This window comes from Carcharhinus amblyrhynchos, chromosome 8 (assembly GCF_965287045.1).
Source record: "Carcharhinus amblyrhynchos chromosome 8, sCarAmb.v2.hapA, whole genome shotgun sequence".
NCBI lineage: Eukaryota > Metazoa > Chordata > Chondrichthyes > Carcharhiniformes > Carcharhinidae > Carcharhinus > Carcharhinus amblyrhynchos.
The window spans coordinates 122,723,723-122,737,129 of NC_137331.1; the positions used below are offsets into that span (position 1 = coordinate 122,723,723).

Sequence of the window (13,407 nt, forward strand, 5' to 3'; positions counted from 1 at the left end):
GGATGTTGCCTGGTATGGAGGGCATTAGCTATGAGGAGAGGTTGGAGAAACTTGGTTTGTTGTCACTGGAACGACAGAGGTCGAGGGGCAACCTGATAGAAGTCGACAAGATTGTGAGGGGCATGGACAGAATGGATAGTCAGAAGCTTTTTCCCAGGGTGGAAGAGTCAATTACTAGGGGGGCACAGGTTTAAGGTGCGAGGGGCAAGTTTTTTTTTACACAAGGTGGTGGGTGCCTGGAACTCGCTGCCAGGAGCAGTAGTGGAAGCAGATACAATAGTGAGTTTTAAGGGGTGTCTTGATAAGTACATGAATAGGATGGGAATAGAGGGATATGGTCCCCGGAAGGGTAGGGGGTTTTAGTGCAGTCGGGCAGCATGATCGGTGGAGGCTTGGAGGGCCGAAGGGCCTGTTCCTGTGCTGTAATTTTCTTTGTTCTTTGCCATTCCACTGTCAAGGTCAGTTGCAATTAGATTTGTGATTTAAAGGAATGAGAATTGTAAATTGCTGCATCTGCTTCATCACTTTCACATTCCGAGTAGACCATTGGAGCCTCAGAAAAACGTCACTCAAATACTGTCATTCCCCTCTGGACCACCCCACTATCCTTTTGTTCTTTGTTCACATTTTACCATGGCCAATTCACCTAACCCGCACATCTTTTGGAATGTGGGAGGAAACTGGAGCAGCCGGAGGAAACCCATGCAGACATGGGGAGAATGTGCTGACTCCACGCAGAGTGTGACCCAAGGCCTGAATTGAACCCAGGTCCTTGGTGCTGAGGGGCAGTTGTGCCAACCTCTCTCCCTAACATTATTATTGGAGTACCTACGCCACGGTAACTGCAGCGATTCTGAAAGGCAACACGATGGTTAGCACTGCTGTCTCTCAGCGCCAAGGACCTGGGTTCAATTCCGGCTTCAGGTGACCGTGCAGAGTTTGCACATTCTCACCATGTCTGCACAGGTTTCCTCTGAGTACTCCAGTTCCCTTCCACAGCCCAGAGGTGTGTTGGTTAAGTGGATTAACCATGCTAAATTGCCCTTTAGTGTCCCTATTTGTGGTCAATTATGGAATGTTACTGGAGTAGGGTGGCAGAGAGGGCCTGTGTAAGGAGCTCTTGTGGGTGCATACCCAATGGGCTTCCTTCTGCACCGTAGGGATTTCATGATTTCTCCCTGCCTGCCACCGCCTTTAGGGGTAATTAAGGGATTATTGCCTTGCCCGTGATGCGAACATCCCATGAATAAATATATAACATTCAAAGATGCATTCCATTGAGGAGTATAGTGACCAGTATTACACAGCACGAGCGTGAGCAGTGATTCCCTGGATACTGCAGGGTTTAATTTATTATGGGGCCCATTTCTGTAGAGTAATCCCATTGAGTATTTTGTTTATCTTCTGGTCTATAAGACAGGATAAAGCCTCACCAGCCTTTCTTCAGTTTTAACATTCTAATTAGCGGGAGAGAATAAATTCAAACAAATGCTTTCGAGAACTGTTTGGAGTTTTTACTTTTCCAAAGGTGCCCTTTTTGGAAGCACTTTGGATTCTCCTTTGCCTTATCTGCCAAAACATTCTCGTGTCCCCTTTTTTGCCCTCCTGATTTCTCTCAACTCTACTCCTACACCCTCGATACTCTTCAAGGGATCCACTTGATCCCAGCTGCCTTTGCATGTCCAGTGCTCCCTCCTCCTTCTTGACCAGGGCCTCGATATCCTGAGTCATCCAGGCTTCCCTACTTCTGCCAGCCTTGCCCTTCACTCTAAGAGGAATGTGTTTACCCTGAACCCTGGTTTTGAAAGCTGGCAGTTGAGAGTCAACCACGTTGCTGTGGTCCTGGAGTCACATGTAGGCCAGACAGGTAAGGATGGCAGATTTCCTTCCCGCAATGACGGCAGTGAACCAGATGGGTTTTTCTGCCAGTCGGCAATGATTTCATGGTCATCAGTAGATTCTTAATTCCAGATTTTTTTTTTTTGTTGATTTCAAATTCTACCATCTGCTGTGGCAGGATTTGAACCTGGGTCCTTGAACTGAGTTTCTGGATTAATAGCCTAGCAATAATACCGCTCGGCCATTGCCTCCAAGCGCTGCATTCTGTGCTTGGGTCAAAGAATCCCTGCCGTTCAAGAGGAAGCCATTCAGCCCATCGAGCCTGCACTGACAACAATCACACCCAAGCCTTAGCCACTTAACCCCATTTATTATCCTGTTAATCCCTCTGACACTAAGGGACAATTTAGCATGGCTAATCAACGTGACCCACACATCGTTGGAGGAAACCAAGCACCCGGAGGAAACCCACACAGACACGGGAAGAATGTGCAAACTCCACACAGACGGTGACCCAAGCTGGGAATCGAACCCGGGCCCCTGGCGCTGTGAGGTAGCAGTGCTAACCCACTGTGCCACCGGGTCATGGTGTCAAAGACCCTGTCCGTATTTGACCCGAATACGCTGCTTGTGCGGCATTGGGTGGAAAATATCCAATGTTCCACGTTAATAATTGAAGTTGTGAATAATTACGACGACACATTTCCAGCATCATGGAAATGGAGCGGGTGAAGGATTGAAGCTGTCTTCAAACCCTGTTGAAAGATGCACAAGTGATCAAGCAGCTTTTGATATATCATTTAAACAGCAGCTGTGAGCGAACGGGTTCCTGATAGCCCCTTACTGAACAGTTTCATCGGGAGGAGGGGGGATTGCCTTTCCAGTTGTCTCATTGGAATAGTCTGAGCACTCGAGAGAGAGAGAGAGAGAATAACAGATGAAGCAGAGGGTAGGGAAACGTTTTCCTGGCAAGCCTTTGCAACATTTATTAATAATCTAACAGCATGAACTGGACTGGAACTTGTATGAATGAACATTCTTTTCAGAAAAAGAAATATACAAAGTGAGACCCCCAGCTAACCCTCGTGGTAAAGTATGAGGTTCTCGGAAGCTACTAGCCACTCTCAAATTCCAAAACTATCGACCGCCTCCGTTATCTTTCCCAACCTGCAGCAGGGGTTGGGAATCTGTTACAAATCTGGTATTTCTGGAATTTTCATCGGGTCAGGATTACTGACATTCCCCCTCAGATGTTGCTGCCTTTCTGTCGCTGCAGTTTCTCCGGCTCTCCTCACTTTTTTTCTCGGGTGGCAGTCTCCGCGCCGGTTAGCGCGGCGTGGCCTTTGGAGGGAAAGTCACAACAGGTCTATCTGATTCACCAACCAGCAGTGCCCCAGCTCCCCGACATGGTGGCACAGTGGTCTTACAGCGCCAGGGACCTGGGTTCAAGCCCGGCCTTGGGTTACTGTCTGTGTGGAGTTTGCACATTCTCCCCGTGTCTGCACGGGTTTCCTCCGGGTGCGCCGGTCCTCTATCCCTCCATCACCACCACCACCGCCGCCCCATGGTCCAAAGGTTAGGTTGATTGGCCATGCTAAATTGACCCTAGTGTCAGGGGATTAGCAGAGTAAAGATGTGGGGGTTACGGAAATAGGATCTGGGTGGGATTGTGGTCGGTGCAGACTCAATGGGCCGAATGGCCTCCTTCTGTACTGTGGGGATTCTATGAATTCCTTCATCCCCAATCCTATGCAGTTGAAGGAATGGAGAGATAATAAACCTCGAAATCTCACTCCTGATCATTAGCATTTATATAGCATCTTTTAACATAATAACACATCCTCATCGAGTTTTACAGCACAAAAGGAAACATAAGAACTAGGAGCAGGAGTAGGCCATTAGGCCCCTTGAGCCTGTTCCGCCATTCCTCACCATCCATCATGGCTGATCTTCTCGTGGACTCAGCTCCACTTACCCACCTGCTCATTATAACCCTTAATTCCTTTACTGTTCAAAAATGTATCTACCCTTACCTTAAAAATGTTCAACGAGGTAGCCTCAACTGCTTCACTGGGCAGGGAATTCCACAGATCAACAACCCTTTGGGTGGAGAAGTTCATCTTTAACTCAGTCCTAAATCTGCTTCCCCTTTATTTTGAGGCTATGCCTCCTAGTTCTAGTTTTACCCGCCAGTGGAATCAACTTCCCTGTTTCTGTCTTATCTATTCCCTTCATAATCTTCTATTTTTTATAAGATCTCCCTGCATTCTTCTGAATTCCAATGAGTATAGCCCATCAGCCTATCATCCAATCGTCAAGCCCCATCTATACTAATCCCAATTTCCAGCTCTTGATCCATAGCCTTGTACCCTGTGCTGTTTCAGGTGCTCATCTAAATGCTTCTTAAATTGAACAGGTGGGGTGGACACTCAAAGAGACTTTGGTGTCCCTGAGAATCTGTCGCTGAAAGGGCCTAGGTACAGCAGGCAGTAAAGAAGACAGATAATATGTTAGCCTTCATAGTGAGAGGATTTGGATAGAGGGATAGGGATGTTTTGCTGCAATTGTACAGGGCATTGGTGAGGCCACACCTGGAGTATTGTGTGCAGTTTTGATGTCCTTATCTGAGGAAGGATGCCCTTGCTATAGAGGGAGCACAGCGAAAGTTTACCAGGCTGATTCCTGGGATGGCAGGTCTGTCGTATGAGGAGAGACTAAGTCGGTTAGGATTATATTCACTGGAGTTTAGAAGAGTGAGAGGGGATCTCATAGAAATTTATAAAATTCTAACAGCATTAGACATGGTAGATTCAGAAAGAATGTCCCCGATGGTGAGGGAATCCAGAACTAGGGGTCACAGTTTGAGGATAAGGGATAAACCTTTTGGAACTGAGGTGAGGAGAAATTTCTTCACCCAGAGGGTGGTGAATGTGTGGAATTCACTCCCACAAAGTAGTTGACGCCAAAACGTTGTGTGATTTCAAGAAATTGATACAGCTCTTGAGGTTAAAGGGATTTGGAGGGAAAGGGGGATCAGGATATTGAGTTTGATGATCGGCCATGATCAAGATGAATGGTGGAGCAGGCTCGATGGGCCGAATGGCCTCCTTCTGGTTTCTATGTTTAAATGTTGAGGGTTTCTGCCTCTACCATCCTTTCAGGCAGCGAGTTCCAGATTCCCACCCGGGTGAAAATACGTTTCCTCAAATCCCCTCCAAACCTCCTGCCCCTTACCTTGAAACTGACCCCCTGGTTATTGACCCCTCTACTAAGGGGAAAAGTTTCTTCCTACCTGTGTCCCTCATAATTTTGTACACCTCAGCCTTCTGTACTCTAAAGGAAGCAACCCCAGCCTCTCTTCACACTGCAGCGCTCCATCCCAGGCAACACCCTGGTGAATCTCCTCTGCACCCTCTCTAGGGCTCAGGTTCTTCCCAGGAGCAACAGCAAACAAGATCTGACGCCAAGCCAAGGACGGAGGTATTGGGGTTCGGGTGGCCATAAACCTGGTCGGAGGTTGGTTTCAGGAAACATCTTAAAAAAAAAGCAGTGAATGATGCAGAGATTTAGTAAGCTGATGGCAAGACCACCAATGATGGTGAGAGGGAAGTTGGGGATATATGCAAGAAGCTGCAACTGGAGGCACAATGAGAGTTCAGCGATGGAACTAGGAGCCCGTGTAAGTCAGCGAGTGCTGGGCTGGATCGGGGAACAGGCATTGGAGTTTAGAAGGATGAGGTGGGGGCGGGGGGGGGATCTTATTGAAATTTCAGCGGTTTCTCCTCGTTATTTTAAATGTGCCAAAAGGTTTTGGGGGCGGGTGGTGGGGTGAGGGTGGAAATAGTCCCTCCAAGTCTCGTGGACCCCCTGTGTTCTGCGAACCCCAATTTAGTGACCCCTGATCCAGGGGCCCCAGCCACTGTTTCAAATCCCATCACGGCGACTGGTGGGAAATGGGACGGCACGGGGGCACAATGGGGTTAGCACTGCTACCTTACAGTGCCAGGGACCCGGGTTCGATTCCCGGCTTGGGAATTGGATAAAAACTTGAATGCCCGAGATGTGCGGGTTGGGGTTGATTGACTGTGCTAAATTGACCCTTATATCGGGGGGAATTAGCGGGGCAGACGTGTAGGGTTACGGGAATAAGGCCTGGGTGGAATTGTGTACTGAATAGGCTGAATGGCCTCTTTCTGCACTGTAGGGATTCTGTGACAGAGAATTAAAATGGGGAAATAAGAGTAATAAAGGTTTACAGCATTAAAACAGGCCCTTTGGCCCAATTGCCCATGCTGCACATTTTTTTTAAAACTCCTTAGCTAGTCCCAATTGTCCATGAAAGAGCAAGTTAAAAAGATGGCTCTTTGGGGGGGAAAAAAAATGTTATGCCGGCTTGATGGGCTGAATGGCCTCCTGGTACTGTATTACCCTGTCACGTTCTTTGTGCTGTGGAACATCAAGGCCCTTTGTCCTTTTCATCCTGTTTCCATCCTCCTTTTAAAAACATTTCAAGGTTCAGAGGTTACAGACCAGTTGCTTTTAAGCTTGAGCGAATCTATTGAGTGGCAGGGCTCATTTTAAAATGACTTCATTCCATTAGCTCCCATCCTGCCTTTTGTTAGCGTTTTATTCAGCTGGGAGGTTTGAATCAGTGCCACTGCCTTGGATGCTTTTAAACCACCTTTAATGTTGACTTTGATGTTAATTGTCGAGTTCAGTGTAAATATGTAACTGAAGCTGGCTCCGCTGTTCACAACCAGTATGTAACTTCTGGGTATTTTCAAACACAAAATACCCTCTTCAATGTTGAACCAGAATCAAGCCTGTATGTTAGATGTTGCATGCGTTACTTAGAGACTGCTAATAGGTTTGATTTTTATTTCTGGCACCGATTACCTTCCTGTGCGAATCCTCACGAGATTTCTCTGTGGCTGTACTGAGATCTCTGGTTGGTAATGGAAGGTACTGTTTGAGATCCTGTGATCAGTGCCAGTAAAAAAAAACTATAAAGACACCAGAGAAAGCTCTGGCATTGTTGCTCTGAGGCTATACCCTGTCGCAAAAGATTGAACAAACAGAACCTGTATCCCCTTGAGAGGACAGGCAGCACAGTGGTTAGCACTGCTGCCTCACAGCGCCAGGGACCCGGGTTCGATTCTGGCCTCGGGTCACTGTCTGTGTGGAGTTTGCACGTTCTCCCCATGTCTGCGTGGGTTTCGTCCTGGTTTCCCTCCCACAGTCCGAAAGACGTGCTGGTTAGGGTGCGTTGGCCGGGCTAAATTCCCCCTCGGTGTACCCAAAACAGGCGCCAAAGTGTGGCGACTAAGGGATTTTCACAGGAACTTCATTGCAGTGTTAATGTAAGCCTACTTGTGACACTAATAAATAAAATTTAAACGTTTTAAAAAAAAACCTGGTAGAGGGTTTTAAGAGTAGGAAGCCTAAATATCAAAGATGTTTCTGTTTATAGACAGGAGCAGAATTAGGGACCATCAATGTAGCAATGGCAACAGCTTGCATTTATATGGCACCTTTTAACATAATGAAACAGCCAAAGGTGCAATATGACACTGAGCGAGGGGGGGAGATATCAGAAGAGGTGGTTAATAGCTTGTTCAGAGGTGGGGTTGAAGAAGACTTTTGGAAAGTCAAGGTAGAGAGACACGGCTGATTAAGGGGGTGGAGGGGTTCAGAGCCTGGGGCCCAGGCAGCTGAAGGTGTGGCTGCCAATGGTGGAGCGATTATGATTGGCAATGCGTATGAGGCCCAAATTAGAGGGGCGCAGATATCACTGGGGGTGGGGGGAGGTGGGGTCCATAGAATCTCTTCAGTGCAGGAAGAGGCCATTCAGCCCCTCATATCTGCACTGACTTTCCAACAGAGTACTCCACCCAGGCTCCCCCTGCTCCTGCCTTATCCCTATAAGCTCATGAAGCTGTGTTCATGTTGGCTACGAGAATCATAGGTTGCCGGGATAGATAGAGAATGCGGGATTCAACTCAGACAGATCGGCCTACATCTTATTGTGTGGCAAAGCAGGCTCGAGGGGCCAAATGGCCTGTTTCTGCCCCTATTTTGTATGTGCATATGTTTTTTTTCCTGTTTCTGGGGGTACTTTAGCCCCTTCAGGTCAAGCGGCTGTAGCTGGGCGGTGGAGATTGTGTTAGGCACAGTTTAAGATGTAAATTCCTTCAAGACCTCTGGACGTCCCAAAGCCCTTTACAGCCAATGACATGTAGTCGCTGTTGACATGTAGGACATGTAGTGCACAGCAAGATCCCGCAAAGACCGTCATTTTGAAAAAAGGCATTTGTGATGCTTGATTAAGGGATGACTATTGGTCAGAACACCAGTGCCAGTTCTTCTGTTTTAGAAACAAGCCAAATGTGACTCCGGTCTAACATCCCCTCTCTGAAAGTCAGCACCTCAGGCAGTGCAGCACCCCACCAGACGCTGCAGTGTCAGCCGAGAGGCATGGGGATGGGACTTGGAGCGCGCAGCAGAGAAAAGAAAAGAAAGAAAATTCCAGCACAGGAGCAGGCCCTTCGGCCCTCCAAGCCTGCACTGACCATGCTGCCCCACTGAACTAAAACCCCCTATCCTTCCGGGGACCATATCCCTCTATTCCCATCCTATTCATGTACTTGTCAAGACGCCCCTAAAAGTGCCTACCTTATCCACTTCCACTACCTCCCCCGACAGTGAGTTCTAGGCACCCACCACCCTCTGTGTAAAAAAAATCTGCCTCATACATCTCCTTTAAACCTTGCCCCTCTCACCTTAAACCTGTGCCCCCCTAGTTATTGTCTCTTCCACCTTGGGGAAAAAGCTTCTGACTATCCACTCTGTCCTTGCCTCTCATAATCTTGTAGACTTCTATCAGGTCTCCCCTCAACCTCCAGTGAGAACAAACCAAGTTTCTCCAACCTCTCCTCAAAGCGTTCTGACTCGTTGCTGGTTAATAAGTCATCATTTGTAAATGGAAAGTGCCAATCGCGTGCAGGATGGTTTTACCTTTACCAAAAGGGAGTTGGTATCTCTCAAGCTGCACCTCAATGGGTGCTTGTTTTAACACGGGTATTTTCTAATTGTTTGTTCTTTAAATTCAGGGGCTCAAGGCAGCAGACAACGACCCGACCGCGCCGCCTTACGACTCGCTGTTGGTGTTTGACTACGAGGGCAGCGGTTCCACGGCAGGATCTTTGAGTTCCCTCAACTCCACCAGTTCCGGCGGAGACCAGGACTACGACTATCTCAATGACTGGGGCCCACGGTTTAAGAAGCTGGCGGACATGTATGGCGGAGGCAGTGACTGCTAGGACCCTTCTGTCTTTTTCAGAGCGCAAGTGGGCATGTTGCAGACGAAAGAACTTCTGACCGGTTTATTCCCAGCAACCAACCAACCAACAAACAAACACACACAAAAACAAAACGGCTAGGCTTTTTCCATGTTAGTCAACTGTTCCTTGACAGCTACGACATATAGGCTGCAAAAGCTACTTGCGTGAGTGGAATTATGGGTAAACTGACACTGTTTTAAGCAGAATTACTGATGATAAAGAGCTCTGTTACACTTGAATTTCAAAAGTACAGAAGCACTGAGATTTTGTGCCTTTTTGTACACTTTTTTTGGTCTCCCAAATCATTTAGGTTTTACATTACACACTTTAACAGTACCTGGACATTTTTAAGCGATAATCTCTCTCTCTCTCTCTCTCCCGCTCTCTCCCTCTTCTCCCCTCCCGCCCAGTGGGGAGTGGCGGGGTAGTGGGGGAGAGTTTGAGGAAACGCAGTTAGACAATGGTGAGCTTTTCTCTGCTTTATAGCTTAAAATAAGATGCTAAAGACACCAAATCTCATTTTGAAAAAGAAAATATCTTTTTCTCTCTCCCCTGTTACCTGGGGTGGGAGCGAGTCGTAGATCGCGGGTTCCGGATTTAGCAATGCTTATCAGTGAATTAAAAGGAGGCAGACCAACAAAGACTGGGTCACCAACACCTCCCTGATATTTTTTTTTTTGGTTTAGTTTTTGCATTCTCTCTGAAGGCCAACCAGGAACGGGAGAATTTAATTTCAGCCTTGAGCCAACAGCTGATATTAACTGGGTTTTCTCTCTCTTCTTTTTTTTTTGGTTTATTTTATAACAAATCCATTGTACAAAAGGAAAAGTGTACGTAATGTTCAGGAACCTATTCGACAGACCAGTCCCAAAACCTTCAGATTATGTGTTTCTATGAGGAAAAAGAAAAGAAAGAGAAAAATCTGAGCGATTCGATCTTTTTTTTGCATGTTTTTATTATTTTTTTTCCTTTTCACCGGGGTGGGTGGGTGGGTGGGTGGGTGGGGGTGGGGTGCGGGGGGAGGGGGGTTGCAGGGGGTGGGGAGGCGACATGTTGATGGAAATGCTTTTGGAGGACGTGATGTTGACCAGTTTGAAGACTAGATAGACCATGACGACTATTTTTTTTTTTCTTTTGTAATTCTTAACTAGCACAAGTGTTTTACATAATTTGTACCAAATACCAAGAGGGTAGGATAGACACTGGTGGCACTAATTGAAGAGCAGGTTTCAAAACACGAGAGAATTGTGACAGTGGCTCCGGCCAACCTTACTGTGTACCAGAATCCGATCATTACGCCTCTGGCCCGGATATAAATTAAAGGCTACTTTTTGAATTTTTCGCTGGGTTTTTGATTTTATTTTGTCAGCACGGTGGGGAAGGAGAGGAGGGGGGAGACGATGGCCTCCTGGTATTATGGCTAGACTGTTAATTTTGAAACTCAGCTAATGTCCTTGGGGACCCGGGTTCGAATCCCACCACGGCAGCTGGAGGAATTTGAATTCAATAAGAAATATCCTGGAATTAAGAAATCTGCTGACGACCGTGAAACCATTGTCAGTTGTCAGAGAAACCCGCCTGGTTCACTAACGTCCCTGAGGGAAGGAAATCTGCTGCCCTTACCCGGTCTGGCCTACATGTGACTCCAGAGCTTACAGCAATGTGGTTGACTCTCAACTACTCTTGAGCAACTAGGGGTGGGCAATAAATGCTGGCCAGCAACGCCCCTGTTCCACAAATGAATTTAAACAATTGTAAATTGTACCCTTTTTGCAGTCCTGTAATTAACTGCGTTTTGTAGAAATTTAACATCAAGTCAAATTTGCAGCAAGCCCATCGCATCTGTTGTCATCCGACAAGTATCCGTCCAGACTGATCCCAAGTTTCAGCTCTTGGTGTTTCGCTCTGGAGTCTACATCATTCCAACTGCCTTTCAAAAGTTACGAGGGTTTCCTCTCCTGTCGCTGTTTCATGCCCTGATGCCTGCTCCATTCTTGAAGTAAGATTTTTTTTTTTCCCTCAAAATCTCTCCCTCTTAACAATGCCCTCTGGTTATGGGATCCTCAAGCAAAGGCTCTAAGTCCTTCCTATTCATTCTAATAGGGTGGCACAGTGGTTCGCACTGCTAGCGCCAGGGACCCAGATTTCAATTCCAGCTTTGGATGACTGTGCATGTCCTCCCCGAGTCTGTGTGGGTTTCCTCGGGTGCTCAGGTCTCCTCCTGCACACCAAAGTGGGCTAGGTGGATCGGACGTGCTAAATCGCTCCTTAGCGTATCAAGATGTATATCCAATGCTAAACGCACCGGGATAGGGTGAGGTGGGTCTGGGTAAGATGCTCTTTTGTATAGTCAGTGCGGACTCAATGATCCGAATGGCCCCCTCCTGCACCGTTGAGGTTCTGTGGTAGGTCCCTCATGACTCTATACTTTTAGTTAGATGTACCCCTCTGGCATTCCAAAAGAAAACCTTAGCCTGTCTACTCCCTTGTCACTAACATTCTCCAGATCAGCCACCAGCCTCGTAATTCTTCACGTTATGTTGTGTCAAGTTATACTCCACATTGGTGCGTGACTTGTGAACTAACCCCCGAAACGCGCTTGTGCACAAGTTTGCAGGAAAGCAGTATTCTGACAGGTCCCACTCCTGTTCCATTTCTGACCAAGGATTCCAAATAAGAGGCTGCGATTCTCGGCTCAGAGAGAGAGAGAGAAGGAATCTGCTGCAATTGTTGCGAGTTTAACTCCAGACTCGAGTGCAACCAACACGTGAGTGCCCAGAGTGATGGGTAGTCTGACTAAAAGCCGCCGAGGGTGGGAGTGCCGTTCCATAATGAGTTCCAGCGTGAAGCAGTGGAAAATGGACGCAGCGTTCTGCCCTCAGCCTGGGACAGCAGGCGAGTGGAAACACTGCCTTGTTTTTTTTTCCGCAGGGATAATCTGCAATGTTAATTCCCAACACAAGAAGTCAACTGCTTGACATGCTTTTTAATTAAAAAATGTAAATTTGCTGGAATGATGCATGTTTCACTTTAATAAGCCACTGGCAATCTGTGTCACGGTGCCTGCGCATAACAGGACTTCTAAGTTGAAACGTGCAGTTGAAAGGGAGCATTTATTTTTCTCGTTGCAAGTGTTTAGTGTTTGAAATTGGTGCATATTGATAGACAACACCGCTCTTGAACTAAAACGTAATGCAGTATTCTCAGGATGTCGGTGTCTCTGGCAAGCCTGGCGCTGCTTATCTCTGGCTGCCCTTGAGAAGGTGGCATTGCGTCACCTGTTTTCTTGTGCTCTTGTAGAGGGCTGTTGGGAAGTGGCACAGAAAAGGAGCTGGGGTTGGCATCAATCAGCCGTGATGGTATTGAACGGGGGTAGGGGGGCAGGTTCGAAGGGCCTGATGGTTACGTGTGTGTGTGTGTGTGTGTGTGTGTGTGCAGCGCAATGTAGATACTCCCAAAAGTGCTATCCAGGGAGGAGTTCCAGGATTTCCATCTTGATATCATCCCTTCCTTTCCCTTTTCATCATCTATGTCATGAAGAAAGTTCTGGTCCAGTGTGTCCCATCATTGCAATTTTTCTTTAACAAACATCCCTTTTATTCTACAGGGAGTAGGGGTGGGGGGAAGGTGTGGTGAGGATTGATGCAGTTTAGTTTAACCCTTTAAGCACCTGAATCTACAGCAGATATAATATCTGACCTGCGTGGCCAACAGTTATAGAATGGTAGAACAGATCAAGGCCATTCAGCCCATCATGTCTGTACTGGCCCTTTCCAAGGACAGTCCTGTTGTTCTCACTGCCCTTGCTCTTTTCTCCAGTAATTTCTGCAGGTTTTTTTTTTCCTCCATTCCCATTACCCATTCCCATTGTTGAAAGCGACTCTTGAATTTGTCTCTTGTTTATTTATTATTGTCACAAGTAGGCTTACATTAACACTGCAATGAAGCTACTGTGAAAGTCCTCTAGTTGCCACACTCTGGCGCCTGTTCGGGTACACTGAGGGAGAATTTACCATGGCCAATGCACCTAACCAGCACGTCTTTCGGACTGTGGGTGGAAAACCAGAGAGGAAACGCACACAATAGGATAGGAAAGTAAGTTGTGAGAAGGATGCAAAGAGCCTGCAGGCAAATGGGGTTAGCTTAGATGGGCTTTTTGGTCATTGTGGACCAATTGTGGCTGAAGGGACTGTTGCTGTGCTGTAGATTCTATGAAAAAGTGCCTAAA

At 47.1% G+C, this 13,407-nt stretch overlaps 1 protein-coding gene across 1 annotated transcript in view; it reads left to right on the forward strand.

The window, feature by feature from the left end:
* Positions 1-10,154, forward strand: part of LOC145346876 (cadherin-2-like) — a 193,790-nt gene extending 183,636 nt beyond the window's left edge. The window contains exon 16 of the mRNA XM_080194737.1: positions 8,949-10,154. Within this exon, the coding sequence (XP_080050863.1) occupies positions 8,949-9,158 (210 nt within the window). The 3' untranslated portion in view covers positions 9,159-10,154. The remainder of the gene's footprint in view (positions 1-8,948) is intronic.
* Positions 10,155-13,407: the final 3,253 nt, after the last annotated feature.